Source organism: Taeniopygia guttata, chromosome Z (genome assembly GCF_048771995.1).
Source record: "Taeniopygia guttata chromosome Z, bTaeGut7.mat, whole genome shotgun sequence".
Classification (NCBI taxonomy): Eukaryota; Metazoa; Chordata; class Aves; order Passeriformes; family Estrildidae; genus Taeniopygia; species Taeniopygia guttata.
The window spans coordinates 28,866,166-28,888,213 of NC_133063.1; the positions used below are offsets into that span (position 1 = coordinate 28,866,166).

The 22,048-nt window shown below is 34.3% G+C and overlaps 1 protein-coding gene across 2 annotated transcripts in view; it reads left to right on the forward strand.

The window, feature by feature from the left end:
- The window catches only part of CEP120 (centrosomal protein 120), a 41,671-nt gene extending 20,314 nt beyond the window's left edge, over positions 1-21,357 (forward strand). For both annotated transcript variants that reach the window (XM_030257731.4, XM_030257732.4), the window contains exons 16-21: positions 137-229; positions 1,785-1,946; positions 5,325-5,447; positions 6,899-6,997; positions 16,955-17,100; positions 19,184-21,357. In XM_030257731.4, coding sequence (XP_030113591.4) covers positions 137-229; positions 1,785-1,946; positions 5,325-5,447; positions 6,899-6,997; positions 16,955-17,100; positions 19,184-19,424 — 864 coding nt within the window. In that variant the 3' untranslated portion in view covers positions 19,425-21,357. The remainder of the gene's footprint in view (positions 1-136; positions 230-1,784; positions 1,947-5,324; positions 5,448-6,898; positions 6,998-16,954; positions 17,101-19,183) is intronic.
- The last annotated feature ends 691 nt before the right edge of the window (positions 21,358-22,048 follow it).

Genomic DNA, 22,048 nt, shown 5'->3' on the forward strand with positions numbered 1-22,048 from the left:
GGCCTTCTATGGCTTATGAATTAGAAGTAAGTCCTCCATTGCAAGTTCTTAATTAAGAGCTGGAGATTTGTTTTATATGGAAATTTCTAAATAAAAATATCAATATTTTATTCTTTTTTCCCTCTCCTTTGTTTAGGTAGCAGAATATAATGTTTTGGAAGAAAAGCTTCAGAAAACCCTGAGAGATCTGGATAAGCGAGAGCGACAACTTTTTAGTGCTGAATCAGAGGTAAAAACTGGTTGTATTAAACAATGTAATTGCATTAGCTGCTTCTATAAGGTTTGATTTTTGTGACAACTGTATTTTGTGTATAAGATACTAACTAGCCACATTCCTCGTGATATGTAGAGGAACACTTAACAGTTAAGCAAAGTTTAGTTACAGCTACACTTCTTCACTGAAATAAAAATTCTTTGAACTTTTAAATGGGTTGCTAGCATTATGGAACTGTAAATCTTCTATTCTTAGTAGAATTAATGTCAGTGCAGACATTTATATAGCATTAGCATATCTCAAGTTTAGCACTGTCAGGTGAGTATTGTACACATACATAAGAGTGCCTCACTTCAAAAAATAATTGCTAGATTGATTATTGAAATAGGAGAAGGTGACAGGAAGATCTGAGAGCAACTTCAAGTCTTATTATCCAACATTTTCAGAGTTCCTACTTCTGTTTATTTTTTTTCAGTAGTGACAGGTTGAAACAGGGTACAGGAGAAGCCAATCACTTCCACTGTACTAAGTGGGTTGTGACTTCAGGGGTGCTGGTCATGTGGAAAGATAAAATAAGCTGCCTATTCTTGTATTTCAGAACAAACTCAAAATGATATAGGTAAAATACTGCAGTGTTTTAGCTGTCAAAAAAACTTTTTCCTCTTTGTAACTCGGATTAATTTTTCTATCCTACTATTCCCTTCTGTGCTTGAAACAAAATTGAGAGTTCCCAATGCAGGGATTTGCTGGCTGAGCCAGTGTCCTATTCAGTATCCAGGCTAATCTCAAGATGCAGTTTGTACTGTAAATAATGTTTTGACTTTAGCAGCTGTGCAAAAAAATCTGGTGCTCAGATTTGACCAAGTGCATTTCATTCTGAGTAGCAGTAGTAATTTTGAATCTCATGTATATTTCTCTAATAACTTTCTCAAAGTTTAGTAAGATTCTGACCTGAGAGCTAGAGATGATAAAAGTCAGTGGATTCAAAAAACTGGTGATAATGATGTAGTGTTCAGTTAGCAAATTACAGTTTGAGAAATGAGCTATTGGAGAAGTTTCTATTCAGCTAGTAGTTATTTGGGACAGTAGCATCTTTCTAAGAAAGTTCAAATATGTCAAGGATTGTTCTTCTCTTCAGCTTGATGAGACAACATCTCAATATGCTGAGTTTGAACAGTGAAGGCTCACTGATCTAAAGACATTTTGGCTGTAGCTGTGACTTTCACAGTCTTTGCAGTGGTGTATTGAGCAGGAAGGTGGATGTGAAACCCGCCTTGAGCAATCATGTAGAATCATTTAGATTGTACAGAAGAGCTCCAAGAGAGCTCTGTTTTTACAGTAGTTAAGCAAGGGTGTATTTCTAGCCCAAATAAAATAATCAGCAGCTTGTCAGTTAAACTGAAATTCTATAAGAACATATATAGTGAACATTTGGACAATAGGAATTTTATTATTTAATTTCAGAAATTAATAACAATTTTTCTGTCATGAATAGCGGTAACAGTTTTAAGACTTTTTAAGTGAAGCTCTCACTGCTGTGGATTAATGTAAATATGTGTCTGTTTTAAAGGTTCAAAGAGTAAAGAAGGAGCTGCAAGCAGATCATGAACGAAATCTGCAGGTGCTTCAGGATTCTGTGCGTCGAGCCAGGGAGGAATGTGCACACCAGCTAGAGCTAGAAAGGTCAAAAATCAAACAACTGGAAGAAGACAAGCATTACTTACGTCAGCAGGTATGTACACAATCCAAGTGCGCTTTTTTCTAAGACTACCAAGTTCAGTAGTGGTTTGGAGGCGATTGTATTCTGGCAACTTTGTAACAAACATTTATTTAAATTGGGGATCTCTGTGCTGAGATCCATCCGTGTCAATCTTGCTCAGTTGTATGGCCAGTTGGCAGTGTAGTGCTTGTGATTATTTTTATAACATTGAAAATCAAGTTTCATTTGAAAACATACGTTACATGAAGAACCTGAACATCAGCGTACATTTCAGTAGCTTAAAAAATTATTGGCAATTAACATCTAAGTAGTTTGACCATGCAGTTAGTTTTATTCTTTTATTGCAAAAGATTATTTTAGTTATCCTTATTGGGACAGGGGGAAATTCTTGTTATTGCAGTCTTCTATTCTGAGAGTGGTACTTTCTAAACAGAAAATTTAAACCATGTTCTGTTGTCCTGTGTACTAACTTTGGCACTAACAAGTATAGTCTAGACATTTTTCCTGACTGTTAAAGTAAATTGTAAAAGTTAGTACTTTTTTCTTTAGCGGTTATAGCATTAGACACTTAATTTGTTATTAAGTAGATGAAATCTTAAAAATGCCTAAGTGTTCTGAAAAGTACTTTGTTTACATAGATTAATTACTTGCTTTAGTGCTTTTCATGTCTGATACGTGATAGTGATAATCCAATATTAGCTTTCACTGTTTGAAAAATTGTGTCAGCCACAGCCCTATATTTGTACTTAGGAAGAGTTGTGATGGATTTTTGTGAGTTTTTTTAGTTCTGTAATAAATACTGGTATTAAAGTACTTCTTTACTTGTTAGCATATGTTAACCACAGCACAGTGAACTTTTTTAAAATGCAGCTCATACAAAAATGTTGCTAACCTTGAAGATAGTTAGTTTGACTATTCTACTTGAGCACTCACTGAATCAAGATGAACAAACTGCAGAATGCAGTCCTCTTCGAAGTCATAAGTGGATCACTTTTGTATTTCATGTGCTGGCTGCCAGTAGTTCTTGTTCAAGTGGCCTAATGCCACCAGCTAGTATTGTTAATTCATATTCATTCTTTCAGCGCCCACTGACCATTTTTAGCTTCAACAGACTTTTTCTAAATAAAACATCACAATCACTTTATTTTTCCTATTCAGAACAGACATACAGTTGTCAGATCAAGGAAGTGAGACTCAGAAAAAAATGCAGTTTTGGTATATCCAGTAATACCATCAAGGGTTATATGTACTCTTCGCCAGAATCAGTTTCATACTTAGTGGCCATCAGTGAAAGTTTTCTTCATGATCTCATATGATTCCTTATAAAAAGTATTTAGTATTGCAACATTCTATGGCAGGGAGTTCTAAAATTTACCTGTCTGTCATATTTAAAATATTTTTTGTTAATTTTAAGTACATTTCTTACTAATTTTGAAGAATCCCTTAGTGCCTGTGCAGCATCCTCTTCCTGATTGCATGGGTGGCTGTCATACTGTTTCTTTTCCAAACACAAGCTCCACTATGTTTTCTCCTGTTTTGTATGGAGACCATTTTTTTCCAGAGCTTCCTGGCTGTCTTCCTCTTAGTGTTCTGACTGTGCTTTAATATGTGGTGGCTGTTGCCACATATTGTGCACAAGACAGACTTTTTTATTTTGCTTTGTTGGGGGTGAGGTTTTGTTTGCTTACTTGGAGTTTCACTCTAGGACCCTGCTCTTTGTAACGTGCACAGCAGCAAGTTTCTGTTGCAAACAGATGAGTCTTTTTTTAAGACCTTTTTGAGTGTGGAGTTTTTTGTTTGTGTGGCTTTTTTTGTTTTTTAACACAGAATATTCTGGAATAAGTAGTCTTATTTCATACCTTTTAAAGGGATTTGTCAGTACACAATTTCCACACTTAGGCACTTAGAGATCTCTAGAATTCAACCTGTTTTGAGGTAAGCCGCACTATGTACCAAAGAAGATCCTTAAAGAATCCACCTTGAAGAAGATCACCCTTAATTTCTGAATAAGGAAGTTGTGCTTTATTTATGGGATTTTTATAATTTTCTCATATCCATAGTTCTGAAGTGTCATAAGAAATTTAATTTTTGAAAGTGTTTCCAGAACCAAACAGGAAATCAAAAAGTTCTAGGGAGAGCTGATATTTCTATTAACAAAATCATTTAGTTATTGTTTGGCATTATGTCAGTCTCCTTTAAAAATAAATAGGTAAAAATTAAAGGTGTTAAACAGCAGTATCTTTTCTTCAAGTTTAATAGGTTATTGTAGTTCTGTGAGAAAAACAATGACAGCAAACTCTGTTTTTCTATCACTCCCTAGGAAAGATCTTTACTTTCTTACATCCATTCTGTAACGATGTAAGAACTGTAAGTGCAAAAAGCAGAAATTTGAGAGAAAAAATAGAGCTGACTCAATTAGAAGATCCAAAGAATTAAACTATTATTGTACTAGCAGAAATTGTTGGCTTTGAAACAGACATTAGTTCTCTAAGCAGTTTTCACCCAGTATTTTAAACTGTGGGGTAGAATTCATAGAAATACTTGCATTATCTAGTTGGACAAAAATAAAAGATCAGCACATGGGATCATATTCTAATCTGGATTACTTCAGTTCCATCAGGTGTATGAAGGTATTTATAGGAAAAAACATTTAACAGAAGAAGAAAACATTACAAAAAGTTCCTAGTATTTTTACCCTATTATAAAAAACACTGTTAAACATTTGACATCCTTATTTCTCTGTAGCAAGTAATTGTGTATTGGCATAATTTTTCAAATTATCCATTGTGTGTAAAAAGCAAAGCACTCTCTTTATAAAAATCTTCTTGAAACTGTGGAAATACACTGTGAAGACAGAGAGACTCAGAATTAAGTCATTAGTCACTGAATCCTTTCTGCTTCAGCCTTTCTTCTAAATCATTTGGCTGTACAAAGTATTAGTCATTTCCTTTCACAGTCATTCCTAAAAAAGTTATGCTGTGAAATTGAGTAAGTAATAAAACTTCATATAGTAGATAACACTGGCTTTCTTTATAAGATGTGTAAATCTTAGTATTATGCTTTCTGTATTTCTTCTGCAAGTTGTTTTAGAAATGTGAACAAAAATGTGCATAAATTTTGATCTTATGTTTATAAGGACAGACTTGTTTTTTTCTTTCCAGTACTGAGCAAAGATCCTCTTTAAAACTCTTCCTCTTAAAACATTGCTATGTGCCATCATCAAGAAATCATTAATTATGAATGTGTAACTTTCAATGTCTGTTTTATATCAGATAATTGACAGTAAAATGTTTGTTCCAAAGACTAAGAAGTTACTTAAATTCTGTCATCAAATTATTTGTCTGTGAATGGGATTTTCTGCTAACTTGCATTTTGGTTTCTTTAATGTAGCTTTATGAAGCAGAAAATAAGCATAAGACTTTGCAGAAGGAGTTTCAGCAATACAAAGAACAGCAAAGTAGCAAACCAGAAATCCAGCTTCAATCAGAAATAAATCTTCTCACTTTAGAAAAGGTATATTGGATTTTCCTGGTACTTAAAAATTGTCACAATGGTGTGTTCACAGATAAAGGGGATGTAGAAAATTAACCACTGTGTTGGTTAATTCACCACACCACTGTGTGATGAAGTGCTTAATTTGTCCATTTTGGTTTACTTTTTCCAGTAATTTCTTCAGAGTTTAAATATTCAGAAACAAATAAGGTCAAGAGTGTTGAGTGTTGACCTTATTTCTGTAGAGGAAGCAGTAATATTAGAGGCTAAAACAGGAAAGAACCACAACCTATATATTTAAATCATGATTTATGATGGGGTCCCTGAACATTCTTTTTAAAAAAAATAAAGATTATGATTTTCTTGAGGATTAATTTAAACTGGTTTTCCATTATTTGTATTTTTGTAATTAAGTATTTCTGCAAAGAGATTGTGTCACTTATCAATAAAATGGAATTGCTGTCATAAATTGATTTGCTTAAAAGCCATATATTCCCACAGGAGAGAATTTAATTAAAGCCATAGATGTGGGCATTTATTGCTCAGAATTATTGTGAGATTTGAGTTACATTGTTGGTAAAATAAGCTGAAAAAAAATTAGTTTCAGCTTTCTGGCACTAGATATGGTCAATATGGCCAGTCTATATGCTTTAATAACATCTAATAATCCAAGCAACTGATGCAAAATATTTTTATGTTTCTACAGCCTTTTAAAGCTCTTACATTAAATATTTTTACATTTCCTGGTTTTGTTAGATGAATTAAACAGATCAATGCTTTAAGATCTTCACAAATTTAATGAAAATAATTTTTGTCAGATTCAAAAAAAGCACTTCCTCAGATATGTGAAAAATACTTAATTTCATATTGATTTTTTGTGTGCTTCATAAATATTTTGTCTTTTATTATCTATGCAAAAAAAATTGTCTTAAAATGATTTTTTTACAGTTAAAACTTTTAAAAGTTTTAGTCAGTAAGATCATAGGTTCACACTAGATACAGAGATTTTAAAGAATGATTTGAGCAGATGCGTATTTAAGGGAAAAGAATTTCAGTATGACATATCTTCCATCAGCAAACTAAAAAATAATCTATGTACCTTTTTAAGAGAGATTTATCCATCACCTTTTTCATTAAATTAGTGTTTTTAACCTTACTTTGAATAGAAAAGTGATGAGGGGATGGCTGATCTGAGAATCTTAAATTTAAAGGTTAATCAGCAGATTTAGTGCTAAAAACTAATCTTTTTCTTTTTGTATAGACGGCCATCCAATAAAAATAAGGTTATATTTTAAACAAGAAAATGTTCTTGTGCCATAATATTTGTGTTAGATTGTATAACAGCTTTAGATGATGTTGTATATTACGCTACATAAACACTTTTCTTAAACCAGACCATTTGTGTATATACATCTTTCAGTGATTGTTACTGCTGTTATTGCTTCAGCTGATATGATTTTAATTGCTTTTAGGTTGAACTTGAAAGAAAGTTAGAGTCAGCTACCAAGTCAAAGCTTCACTACAAACAACAATGGACGAGGGCTTTGAAAGAACTTGCAAGATTAAAACAGGTAGGTAGGTTTTTTTTGGTTATATGAGACAGCCAAATTATTGTCATGTTTGAAGCTACTAGAGGTACTGTTACCTACTGTTTTCATATTATTAGTGTTTGTTTTTTTAAAGTAAAACTCAGCTAGGCTTTTAACAAAAATGAGAACAGCAAGACTGGCTTGTTTGTCTCTGAACTCAAGAAAGGCCAGGACTCAGATCTGTAAAGAAGGCTGAACTATTTAAAAGCAGATTTGATTAGAAAAATAAAATGTTTAATTTAATTCCAAATAATTCTGCATCAGCACTTCCAGGAAAATATTTTGCCACAATCCCAACCTTCCCAGTCAGTTACATAATAATGGTTTTGTATTTTAATAGTATAATGAATGAAGGGTAAAGGTGAGAAATAAATCTTCACTTTTAGAAATAAGGGTTTAAGTTGTGATAAGTTTTCTTCATTTTATATATTCATCTTAAGCTGGATGTGAAATGTTTCTGTGCTTTGGAAATTCTAACCTCATACTACTGTGACATGCTATTTTACTGATAGGTTTTAACAGAGCTCTTGTATCTCTGTGGGCATCTATATAAATACAATTATATACTTTTGACTTTAAATTACTCTGTTTAAACTTGCAGTAGTAACAGTTTCATCCTTGTTGAATCTGTATTACATGTTGTGTTTTGTCATCTGTCTTTCATGAATTCCAGTAAATACTTGCTAAACAATGTGCTTAAGAATGGGCCATTTCTATTGGCCCTGACAAACAAATTAGTAGATCCTTAATCCAGATTGATTCATGAACAAACCTTGACATGACCACAAAGCTTCAGTATTCAAGTTTAGTAAAAGGTTTTTATTGCCTGTATTCACACCTACTTCCAGCTTGAGAAACAATTTTGGGTTTTGTTACAGACAGTGGTACCTGCTTCATTTCTACTGATAGAATATTCAGGTTTTGGAGAATAAGGAGTTAAGACCATGTTCTTCTAATTTATAATGCTTCTTTAATCTGTATTTCTGTTTGAAGAGAGTCGATGCACACTACAATGATTTTTTAGTTAGTAAGTTAAAACTAACCTTCATTTGTAGTCTTCAATTTTTCATTTGTCCCTTTTTTGCTGAGTGATAAAAGTAGTCATCTCCACTTTGTGAAACGTCTATGCTTGAGAAGGTGATAGGAGAAAGAATATAAATTTTATGCTTCTGATTAAGATTTCTTCAGCAGTTATGAAATACCCAGCCTATTTTTTCTTGCCATGTTTTAAAACTCCCGTAGAATAAAAGCAAAGATTGTCACTTGCTACACTAACACTAATGTATATCACTATCAGGTTCTTGTTACAAATTTCATCACCATAGACCTGATGAGCTGAATTCATTAATATATGTTGGTTTCAGCTGAATCTCTTGATGAAAGTCTGAACCATGAAATAAATTGGCATGTACAGAGAATTATGCTACCTAAAACTTCTACAACAGAACAAATCCTTTAAAAGCAGTTTCTTGTGGTTTTTATCCTCCTGTGCTCTATCTATACTTAGTCTATTGATAAAGGTATTAAGTGACTTTAAAGAGCCAAATAAAAGTTGAAGCAAATCTGATAAAAAAAAAAATACTGTGTTTTAAATATAAATTTGGAAACTGTAGCTTAAAGAATTCTAGATTTGCTGTATTTCAGATGATTTGTGCAATTGTGCATAATCTGCCCAGTTTCTTGTTTGAATTGGATTAGTACCATGTTAATTTTGTGTTGCCTCTGGTGAATAGCCACAGGGCTGTAATCTCTGCCAGTAATTTGTCACACCAAAGCTCTCTAGAGAACTATACAAAACATTTGTGTAGTGAGGATTAGACGCTGAAAGCCGTATCTTAGATTGTTAATAAATGTTAATGACAAAACCCAGCTGGTAAGTCTTGGAAATGAGATCTAATGCTTTGTGCCCATTGCCAAAAATATGTTTAAACTGAGATTTCCATTACTTAAAGGTGACCTGGTGCAGTCAATTTGTGAATTAAAGAAGCATAATGTACAGACTAAGCATTTAGTAAAATGCTCTTCTGATTTGCTACCATAAAAGTCAATGTTTCCTTAATTAAAAAGCTTTCTTTTACTTTGGAACTAGTTCTTGGCTCACATCTGGGATAGTTTTATATTTTGGAGAATATGAGACACAGCACATAACTTGAAGTATGGGACTGTTAATAGAATATGATCTAAGCTTCTCCATGGGTAGGACTTTGAATGCTAAACACAGTGCCAGTTTTACTGAAGTACAGGAAGGCACACAAACATCATATTTACCTGTACTTGGAAAATACAGAAGTTAGCTAAATTTAAATAGTTTGTACAATTGAGTGACAATATACTTCATCTAGCTTACTTTTCTCTGTTACTCAGTAAAAGTCTATTAATACTTCAGTTGTTATAGCTGTTCAACTATAACAGTTGTTCAATTATTCAACGTTTAAGGAGACAAAAATTTCATCAAATTAGCTACATAATCTGTGCACCCAGGTAAATGTTTCTGGAGATATAATTTCTGGGGAGTCCAAAAACTGTTTCAGTGTTTGCTGATTAGATGATCTAAATATTACACAAATGAGATTTACTTTTTTTTCATTTGTGTGACCATTATTTCTCAGAGGAATCCTCACTATTTACATGAAATTGCATCCATGCTTACACAGAATTTAGATATCAAATTTAGTAGGTGTCTGGGTGTAAGAAACATTCTATCAAAACAAAAATCAAAACTGGCAGAAATGTAATTTTTAGCAGTTGATTATCTCAGTTAATATAAATAGCCAAAATCTCAAAAAGCATCTGGTGTTCTCAAAGAAGTATTTTTATAAGTTTTCATATGTGTTTTGTCCTACAGACCTGTTAGAACCAGCACTGAGATATGTTTAAAAGAGCATAGACCATATTAGCTGGCTGACAATTCATTCTGTCTTGTCCAGTATCTTGCTTATCCACTCAGTAATATACTCAAGTGTAAATCTTGGTTAAAAACTGTGTCTTGAAATCATCCAGACTCTCCTACTGACTTGTCAGCTCTGGGTTATTTTCAGAAAACTTTACTTGAGTTCCTTAGCTTCAATTGTAAGTTTTTCCCACAGACTTGCATGGTATGTATGAGTGGGAGAGTGAATAGTGGCTGCTATTTAGCCATTGTTTAGTCTAGTGTATGTATGTTTACATCTCCCTTTTGGATTTATAGGCAGCTATGGCAAAATAAAGATTGTGCTTCCTTGATTGAAGAGCCTCTTAACTAAAGCACCTGGTGGCATACAGGGGTTCTTTAATGATCTGATTATAATTCAGATTTTGATGTTTTTTTATTATAGGTTAATTTTTGTAAATGCTGGTATTTCTGTAGTATAACTTTCAAAATGTGATTGAGATTTCCACCATACAAGCTTCTAGAACAGTACTGCATTTCTCAATCACTGCATTAGAGATGAAGTGTGATGAAGAGAATTAGTAAAATCTTGAAGTAAATTATCTGATAACTAGAATGCAGACTTGATTGGTATGGATTTGTTTATGGAGGAGAAAGGAAAAATATTAAATCAATAAGTGAAAGGAATATTGTCAATGAGTTTTATTTAAGGAGGTGGGGGGGGGGGCTGAAGGAAAAGGAGCAAGAGGAATAGCAGGACTAGCAGTGCTGAGAAAGGAGTGCAGGAGAAGGTACCTGGACCAACTAATACATATTGCAGAGATAATTCTTGATGTTCTTGCGTATGATATTCTTCATTCATCTGTTGCTGCTTACTGGGGGATAGTGGCTGATGACTGGGTGATGGTGCAAGTATAATATATTTCCACGTGTTTTGAGTTTCTGGTAGGTTTTATTCTGTTCACAAAGTTGTGTTTAGTCCAGCACCTGATGATTCTGGAGTGTTCCCTTAGATAAAATTTAAAAATGCAAAATGTTTAGAAACAAAATTGTAGTACTACTTATTGAGATTTGAAATATCCTGATGGTCTAAAATAAACAGTTGGGAATACATCTGAAATGTTCCTTATTTTAGGATATATTATAGGAGTAAAGTTTAGAAAGTTAGCCAGAAAGTCTTGACTGAAAATTTTCAGCATGCAGCATGTATGTTTAAACTTGTGTGCACTGAGATGCACTTGAAGAATACAAAGTATTCAATTATAACTCAATTTTTCAGTATACACATAATAAGATGAAGAATTTACAAGGGCATTTAGCAATGTTGGACTTAATTTTATGCATGAAGTAAATGTGCAAAAGTGTTTTATTAATATTGGATTTTTACTTTGAAGCATCTCAAAATAAATTCTGCTGCATTTCAAGTCCTGTTATACAGTAGAGGTTTCTTCATTCTCTGTTTAAAAAAGAGTGCTTGTTGCTCAGTTGATTTTTACATTGTCATGGATTTAATACATAAGTATCTGATAAATTTACACCAGTTTCATCACTGAGATGAATAAAAAATCCTTCCTTCTCTCTTACCATAACAAAATAGTCTTTTTGTGGTCCCTAAACATATTATAACAAACTTGTATAAAAATTAATTTAAGGTGAGCATACCTCCCTTCTTATAAAACTGTTGTAAATCCTTTGCCGTCTTCTTGTATTGATGGATTATTAGGAAATGGGCTTCTCATGCTCTGCTATGAATGGTATACATAGAAAAAGTTTTCTGTTATGCACCCTACAAATTGTTATGACAGACTTTTTAAAGGAGTCAAAGACTAATGTTGGAAAAGACATTTGAAAATCACAGAATATGAAGTGTAGTGTAAATTACACACTCCTTAAATCACTAAAGAATTCCTTCTCACTTGTTTTAGTGTGTGTTTTCCAAACTGGACTGTCATGAGCTGAATGGGAGGAAAATCTTGCTTCAACAAATGTTGATATTTATTTTTTTAATATTATTGTGCTTAAGTGTTGCTATTCAGGGCCATAGTATGGCACACATCTAAAATTCTTGACTTTCAGTGATTTAAGTTAATCTGGACGTTACCCTCTGTACCCCAAATAAGTAAGTACCAAATATTTGCCATGTTATATCACAATTCTATTAGTAATCAAATTAGAGATCAAATCACATTTATCGAAGGGAATTCCTAGCCAAATATTAGCTTGGAGACAAAATGTACTGATAAACATCTCTACTGAGTAAACAAGAATTTAGCACACTGTATTTAATCTTGCTTCCCTATGAATCTAGGACTATTATCCCTAGCAAAGAGCATGCTCACTAGTGACATGTGTTAGTTTTTTGTTTGTTGGGGTTTTTTTGATAGAATTTTTCTCCAAAGAATATCAAAAGGAACAGGAACTGAACAAAAGATTCTGCAGCAAAGCCTTGCTTTTCCTTCATATCTTCTTGGGTTTTCATCATTCTGTTGTCTTTTTCTACGTTTAATTAAACATTATTAAAGATATTTCTTACAAAGTTATCGTTCTGAAATTAATTCATTCAGTGAGGGCATAAAGGACTAATCTGTTTAATAAGATCTGATTAATATGAAAGCACTGGGAGTAGTGTGTCCTCTTTCTGGTCTGATAGAGCTTCAGACATTGTTCTATTACCCTTAAGAATACTTCTAACTATACTAGTATAGATGGTATACTTCTAGCTATTCTAGTACTCTTCTAACATATACCTCTTTGAGCTAGTCTAAAATGCCAAAATGCCTTTTTTTGCTCTCAGATTGCCATTGTGAGTGTGTTGCTGAGCAGCAGAATTGTATTGATCATTGAACTTCCCTGCCTCAAACAGAAACACATCAGCATGACATGAAACCTGTGATCCCACATGCTGCTTCTGGCCAGCATGCAGTTATGCCTTTCTTCTGCAGTGCAGATGGAAGAGCACTTTCAAAATTTTCCCTCATAGAGCTGAGTAATATACATCAAAAACTGAAGGACTGGATTTTAAGGCTACTATTCAGTGTAGTCTATCAGCTATGTGATGATTTTTGTTTATGTAAAAGCATTGCTGTCTTAGTAACAAGTGTTACTGTGTTTTGCATTAGTTTTGCAGTATTTAGTTTTCGGTCAATTTTTGCACAGTGTACCTCCAAAATTAGTTGTCTCATGGAATTATTGAGATACAACAATTTTACAGACTTGGAGTAATACCCCAGCTTCCCATGACATTTTAAACCCCTAGTTTAAAATGGGACAATGAGAGCATGAATAAACTGAATTGCAGAATAAGGAGTTTCCTAAAATTAATCCTTATCTCATGATCTGCAAAAATATTTCTTGAACTGAAACTAATCCTATTACAAATCAGTGTAAGCTGAAAGGCTTATGAAAGAGATAATGGCAATTAGAAATACTCTCTTGTGTAAAAGAGTTAAATTTTTGACATTACCTAAGAGGAAAGTGTCAGTCTCATCCTCCACAGTAACAAGATGGTTTTCCTACAGATGAGTCAGTTTCTTGTAAATTACATTCTTATATAATTTATTGTGAGTCCTTCAAGGCTATTACCACTGTTAGATAATGTCAACAAGAAAGCCAGGATGTACTAGACAAATTAATTTAAAAACCACAACTTGGATATGCAGGGTGTACTGTATCTACTTCAGTGATATCTGTGTTAAGTTTCTTATACATGTTGTCTAATCAGGAGAAGTAGCTAATCACCAGGCTGAATTACTGGATTCTTTACCTGTAAAGAGATAACTACAAATTTCTAGGTCAAAAGCTCCTCCCCTGAGACTAAATAGGACTTCACAAAGGAGATTGAACATACTCAAAATTTTAGATCTCATGTTGGAGTTAAGGTGTAAGTCACAATTTTTTTTTTTTTCCTGAAACAAGGTTATTTTAATTTGCTTAACTTTGTAAAGCATTTAGCTTAGGAATTGAATGGGGACACTGAGAATAGGGATTGATGGTCTCAAAAAGAAGTAAATGTTAGCTTGTCCTCATACTTCTAGATTCTATGTAATTGAGGTAATCAGATTGGCTGTCGATCTATGTACTTGTTCTGTTAACTGAAGTTGAGCTGGGTTTATGGCAACCTGCTTAAGACAAGACCATGCTCAGTGTTTTTTCTTACTACCTACATTTAGCAAAATAACCAACTCTATATTATTCCAACTACCAAAATACTTAGGATAATTCCATTCTTCCTCATAATTTGTTTATTCCATTCTTCTTTTAGCCTGTTTTATACTTGAAATGTGGCTTTACTCTCTGGGTACTGTTGCCTATCTGCATATTTGGGAACCAGAGAATACCACTGGGATATTTGCTGGGACTTAAGAGAAGAAAAACCTAACAAAACCCACTCTCTGCCTCTTGTTTCAAATACTTCAACAGTACTACTTTATATGGAGTATTTTTTTTCAAGCATAAATGTCTATCTTCATTCAAAACTTTCTGTGGTGAAGAAGCTCCTTGCATGCTCAAGTATATTACTTAAGTGATTAATTTCCATTCTTTTAATAACTTGAATCATGTCTCTAGTTGAAATATACCTAGTTTTGAGTTTAGCCATACTTTTCATTGGGTGAGAAAGACCCAGCTAGTGAAATGATGAGAAATATCAGTCTGGTCCATACAGAGTCCGGCAGTAAATGCACAAGATCTAGAAACACTACTTGGATAGCTGAATAACCTCCAGCAGCCCTCAGTCAGTCAAATACATTGTGAGCCAGCAGTTGCATTCAGGCTTTAATGTCCTTAATAGACATTAATATTCCTTAATAGTGAATATATTCTTTATTTATCTGTTTCCTTTTCAAACTGTTTCCTTTTCATTTTTGTCCCCATAATATCCCACTCTTTACACATCCACCTTTTTTCTGCTGACTTACATTGTATCAGCAGCAAACGTCCATAGTGATTTCTTCATTAATGAATATGTTGAAGGGTAGATTCTTGTGGAATTCACTTTCACTTTCTTGCTCTTGTGGAGATGATCAATTGCTATCCTTTCTCTGGTGTTCAAAACTCTGAATCAGCTGAGAGTGCTTTTTGCTGTGACTGCTTAAATGTGTGTTTGGTAGGAGGTTTCTTTAGTGTGGTGTTCAGTTGGGTTTTTTAAGACTGCTGGGAAGAGTGACTTTTATAGAAAAGCTAGATTAGTTCTTCCTGTATACCCCTACAACCTGTTATGTTCAGGTTTAGTTATGGTTTCAACCAATTTGGCCACTATGGAAGTTAAGTTCTGCTGGTACTTTCTGTGTATTTCTAAGGCCTCTATTTAAAGAAAGAATAAAATAAAAACTGGAAAAATTGTTATCTTGTTGTGTAAACACAAGTATTGGTGATGGATTAAGACTAACCTCCAGTCAGTGTCACAACTTTTTGTTTGGATTACCTTACAATTCTTGAAAATTCTAAATATCAGCAGTCTGTAGTACCTTGTTTTAACCAACTTGTTTAATCTACAAATACATGCATATCCTTTATGTATTTGTAAATTATTCTCAGACTAATTCAGAATAGGTTTTATTACAATATTTTTCAACCCTTTCCCACATTAAAAAAAAGGGCTTCCCTCACATGGGAATATCCTTCTTCAGTGAATTCTTGATGGGGAAGGAGGGACTATGGCCTTATCTACACCAAGTGCTTTTTTAATGCTTCAGTCATCTATCAGCTGTAGACTCTTTGGCAGGATTCTTGCTTCTGTTTTTTTTTATTAGTATGTATCTCTTTAGCAAGATGTTCTTCAAGATTTATAGCCTGTCTCACTGGAGTTTTAACATTTAATTTGGCTGGCTGGTGTATTAAATTTGGTATAAAACCAAAGTTTTTAAGAGTCTTTAGGGTTGACTTCTTTTTAGGTGCTTTTCAATTGCGTTGCCTGTTCACATTAACAGTTGAAGTCTTTTTTCTAATATCAATTAATTTTGAAATTCAGATTTTCTTGCCCAATTTTGATCATCAACAGGAAGTGTACACTGGCAGCTGGAAAATGCCTTATTAAAATCTTTCACTAATATGAGGTTGACTGTGTAAATAATATGCTTACACATATCAAACAAAGAAATTACCTCTTTTTAACCCACATAATAAATATATATGGATAGTATTAATAATCAAACACTTCAGATAAAAGCAATGTCAGAATTGCAAAGATAAACTTGCACTTCACGATATGCCTAGATCCAGGATGTTTGTGTAACCACCTGTCTTATTTTTTAACTACCTGAGGTATTTTGTCTAATTCTGGGTGTAAGACTGACTGTACTCAGTCAGTGCACAAGGTCATATGGAAAATGATAGAAAGGAAAATAAGTGGAGAGAGGACCATGTTTACTAAACCACTTTAATGTCATTAAGTGGTAGTGGATTCAAACCTTAGTTTTTTTAGTATCTGTATAGAGCTTAAAAATTAGGGCCAAGCAAACTTTTTGAATGGATAAACTGATTTCATTAAAACCACAAAGTTATCAAAAATTTTACGTAGTACTATACAAATGCAAAAGGACACCTTGCCAGAAATTTGTTTCCAAGGCTTATTTTTTAACCACAAGTTGTAAGTTTGAAGAGAAGTTCTTGAAGCTTTGGTACTAGTCACTATGGGGCTGATGATGAAAGTTTCCTGCAGCTATTCAGCTTTTATTTTCTTAAAAAATTTATTTTATATACCATAGGGTCAAGAAATAAATCTGATTAGCTTGAGCAGTCCCAGAAGTGTAAGTTTTATGTCTACCAATTTAAGCCAGAGTTAGTAAGAGGGTTTGTTAAGAATTTTATTATTTTGTTAATGGGAAGATATCTGTTATTGGGCTGCAGTTGATCCAGCCTGGACAGGTTTACTGTGATGGTGATAGTCAGTGGTCTTACTGCATTATAGATACCACTAGCTAAGACATTCTGTTAGCTCCTACATTTCTAATACTCCTGGAGATGTAATTGTCATGACTTCATTCCTAAAGTGTTGCTCTGTTGCTGTAATTAGCACTTTTACATGTAATCACATAGTCAACTGAGTTATGTCTTCACCCTTTCCCACACAGCAGGAACAAGAAAATGCAATGGCTCACCTTAAAAGGCAGCAACAAGAGCTCAAACACATGAGGTTGCGCTATTTGGCAGCAGAAGAAAAAGAGCTGGGGAAAACAGACCGACAAGAGCTGGAGGATATCAGAAATGAACTTAACAGGTATAAAAAATATTTGTAAGATTCCTCCCCAATTGTCCCCTTCCCTTCTATTTTCTTGCTTTGAGTCTCAAAACAGAAGATTCAATTAAATCAAGATTATAATTGACTGTCAGTTCAGTGAAAGAACACAGTTTAGTGTCCCTTAGGTAAAGATTGCTGTCATGGTTTGACACTGGCATGATGCCAGTGCCCCCCCATGAAAATGCAATCTCTCAACTGAATGCTGTGAAATGCAATCGAGAACAGAGCAAAGCAGGCCCAAGCCTAATACAAGAAAAAAACTTCATTAAACTACTACCACTATGCTACTATAAAAGAGGGGAAAAAAAAGAAACACACACAATTCAAAATGAAAACCTTCCAAAGCATTCCTCCTCCCACCACCCAACTCCAACAAACCACAGTGAGACACAATCTGGACCCCAATCAGGTTTCCACCCTCCAGATAATCAACACCCAGTCCATCTGCAGGGAGAGAGGAGTCTCTCCTGTGCCACAGACCCCCCAAGAAACACAGCTGCCACATCCTGTGCTTCCATGTCACCACATGGCACCGCCCGGAGAAAAAAAAGTTTGCCAGTGGTGACCCTCTCCTTTCCATGCACAGTGCTCTCACCACCAATGCATGGATGGACAGACTCCTTTTTAGGATTTTTTTTTCCTTTCAAGGATGCCCTGCCAAGAGGGGAAAAACAACAGTTCAGTTTTTCATTTTTGGGACCAACAGTTCCCCCCATTTTCCCCTGGGGCTGAGGGTCCAAGAACAGAGATCTTCTTCTCTTCTTCCTCTGCGAAGACAGGGCGCACCACCACAAACCTCCTTAACTTTTCTCTGTTCACTCCACTTCTGTCTTTTCCCAGCTGAAGCATGGTCTCTTTGGCTCACCGACATCCTCCTAAAATACAGTCTCTCTTGGAGGAGAAGATCAGTTCAATCTGTGGCTACCAAGAAAAAGTCCAGCCAAAAGCCACTCATTCGTCTCCTCCCACCTAGAATTTCTCCTTCCAACATCCCAGGTCCCAGGTTGTCTCTCTTCCTCTCTTTTCAAACCGAGGAGGAGAAAAATTTCACAAAGCTTTCATTTCTCAGGAAGGGTTAAAAGTCCCAACTCCCAGAGATGTCTTGCTGCCCAGGCTCCAGCTCCCACAGGCGGCTGGGCACTTTGCGGCCCCCCCGCTCTTCTTCCCCGCGGTGAACTGCTGGCAAAACCACCGCTGTCTCTTTTTCTCTCTTGGGAGAGAGAGAGACTGGGGGGAAATGGAGACATCCCAGATTTCTCCACCCTTCCATCTGCAGGGGCCAGCCCAGTTCCAGTCCCTCCACCCTTGGGCCTACCTCCGAAGGCCACATGGCTTCTCCCCTCCCCCACCCAGCTCGTGGCCGGGCAGGGGAGAGTCCTGCACTGACCGCTGACCGGAACCAAAGAGAGCGAGTTCTCCTGGGAATTCTGCTTTTAACCCCTCTGTGTTCTCAGAGGCGTGTCTACCTTCAATTGGTCAATGTCCAAATTGACCTCTTCCTTCCGGAAAAATTCTTTTTCCGTGTCAAACCACGACAATTGCATATTTGTAAAATGGAGCAGTACAGCAGTATAGAAAAATCCATGTTTAACACCACATGGTTTATTTTTTGTCAAGGTCACAAATGTACAGCGCCAAGCTTTTTGTCTAATTTGAATATTCAGTTCTAAGCATAGCTGCTGTGTTAAGAAAATAACAAGGCATATTTTATCTTTATTTTGAATACATTAAAATTTTAAATCTATCTACGGTTGTCCTCCAAAATCTGTCTGCACTAGTTTTGTGTGTTGAACCCTTTTAATCTGTGTACAGTTTACATTACGAAGCAGAAGTCTTGGTAGCAAGTATAGTTACATATGCACATACAAAAGATTTTGTTAATATTTAAGTATTATATTTCTTTTTAGTCATAGTTGTTTTCCTGAAAGACAGAATAATTTTTTACCTTTTACAGATTTCTTTATTTTACTTAGTAGTTCAGTTGATAAACTAAAGACTTAATACAAAGATAATCAAAGTGGGGATTAATATTCTCTAATTATTTTTATTTTATCTATATCAGGCTGAAACAGCAAGAAGAGGAGAGAAAGAAATTACAGGATGCTAGAGATAATTCTGCTGGTAGAATGGATAGTCTTAATTGTAGAAAACTAAATGAGAATACAGATGATTACCTTTCTCGTCTGATAGAAGAGAGGGACACCCTGCTAAGAACTGGAGTCTATAATAATGAAGACCATATTGTAAGTGAACTTGATCGTCAAATCAGAGAAGCTATTGCAAAAAGGAACATCACTATTTAAAAGCATGCAAAAGTTTTAGAAAGAGCCAAAATCTGAATAAAGTGACTTGTATAAGCCTATAGTACTTTGTGAAATATGTAACATCATGCTTTGTTTTGCACATTATGGTCAGCTCTCTTTGAAGTCATGTAAATGCTTGCAACATGTCAAGTTAAGCACAGTTTTAAGTTTTATGGGGGCAATGACTGTTTTTTAGTGTTTTTATACTCGTATGTATATATATAATTGTGTGCGTGTGTAAATATATTTATCTTGTGTACGCTCTTCTGAAATGTTTCCTACCTCTTCTTGTATCACCCCGACTAGGCTTATTTTTAATATTTTTAATGTTGATTCTAAGAGGTTTTTAGTCATTCAGTTTTTAAAAATATCTCTTTAGCTATACTAGGGAAAAAGAACATCAGCTGTTTTCTCTGACAAATCTCGTAATTCTGAACAGAACTAAGGCACTGACCCAATGTTAGTTTTTTTACTAAATGACAAATAATAAATTTTTGCTTCTCTGACTGCAGCTACCATAACTAAGTTATGTAGTAAATAAGAGACAAGGTTTTAAGTGTGAGGGGGAAAATCAAACCTTATGAAACTGAAGCCGAATGAGCTATTAACTAGCCTGATTGTCTAGGGTTACCCTAGCAGTTTTGCACATGTCCTGGAAAGGCTATACCCAGGAAGATGAAGACCTTATTCAGAAGTATACATGCCTTCTTACATCAATCCCTAATGAGGAAAGATACCTGAAGCCATAATTCTGAATACAAACATGAAACAAGATCTTTTCTAAGTCAAGATACTTAAGATGTTTTTCAGAACACGTTAACTCATTACCACTTAAATTTTATGTAAAGTTTTGTTTGATTGTGGAAGTACAAACAATGTGCAAGGGAGAAATTCATAATTAATGTTAGTTGGTCGATAAGCACAATTGAAAAAATTTTTGTTTTCCAGCCTTCCTTTCATTTCTGTTAGGCTTTACCTAGTAACAGTAACATACAACACTGTCAATTCACTAGGCATCTCCTGTAGTCACAACTGTTTCCATTTGAATGTCAAGTACAAAAATTATCTTATGATTTATTGCTTTTAGAATGAATGAAGATACTGGTTGAAAAAAATAGTGATTTGTGGTTTTTTAATAAAATCAGTGAACAGAAGCTTGTATACGTGCGACCTTCCTGTTTTGTGTAGTATTAATTATAAAATGGGAGAAGGGGCACTTAGCTCTCCGTGCATTGTTTGTTCTCCTCCTTACCATGAGTGTAGGTCCTGCTAAATAAACTATTCATTTAGACTCCTTAGAAAAGTTATAAACAAGCTGTATAAACATTGAGATCATACTCCCTGAGGAATACTTGAATACTTACCAATACCAGGCTTCATAAAAAATGCTTTTGTAAATGTATTTTTCTAAGTAGTATGCTTAGAGATCCCTCTCCACTAACAAAATACCACCCTCTTAAGTCCCATAGAAATCCATGAAATGCAGTTTTCAAATACTTTCTACATCATGCTGTATGATCCTGATATAACTGATGCATGGTTATATGCAGTTATTTTAAATGATGTGGAAAGCTTCTATCTTGACAGGAAAACTTGTTCATTACTTTTTTTCTTCAAATGCTCGCTCACTTGTGTAGTTTCTTCTCTAGACACTGGAGGGTGCCTGAGACTTAAATATTGCAAAGACGGTGTTGACTAAATTTTCATAACTGGTTGGTTTTTGAACTAGTAATTTATGACTTTTTGGGTGTATTATTTTATGAAATAAAATTCAATTTTCAAGTAAATATTAAAGACTTCACATCTATTTTTCAACTTTACATTTATTTTTTAACTATGGATTTGAACAAATAATTTTGTTTACTATTTCCTGTCATATGACAGACTTTAGTGCTTGAATCTATAAAATAATAAACTTGTTGATGAAAGTTAATTTCACTTTTTGGTTTATTTTAATAATGAATGTTTTAATTGAGTCTCTTCTGTGGCATGTAAAAAATTGCAATCACGTTGCTGTATGTTTTAAAAAGAAACTTAAGTTTTCTTTCTCGCAAATCAAAGTACTGAGTGAAATGAAACACAGAATGCATGTTTTTTTAAAAACATTTATAAACTTCATCATTTAACCTACTTGGGTCCATTTAGCCACTTGAAAGATCACAACTTACAAGGTGTAAAGCATAAATTTTGTGATTATTAAATCAACTTACATAGAATATGTTTTGGTTTATAATCATTACTCTTAGTGTTCATTGTTTATATTAGAATGAGGAAATTATGGATAATCTAAGCTGTATGTTTCAATTTAATTTTTTCCAGCTCAATCTTCTCTGCTTCAGTCTGAAGTAGTTCAAAAGCAAAATACATGTTTGTAGTAGATATGTATAGTAGACATCAGCTCAATATTACTGTCTTTCAAAGAAAATTTTTATGTTGCTTTCCATTTGCCTTTTTATTACCTCAAAGCCATTTTAGAGCTTCGAGTTATTCTGTGGAAAGACCAAGTACCATTTTTTAATCAGAAACATCTCAAAATTTGCATCTTAATCTTTCCTCATTGCATGATGGGACATGTCATTTCAAACAGATGCTCAATAAATAAAGGCTGCTGAAAGTGAGACCTG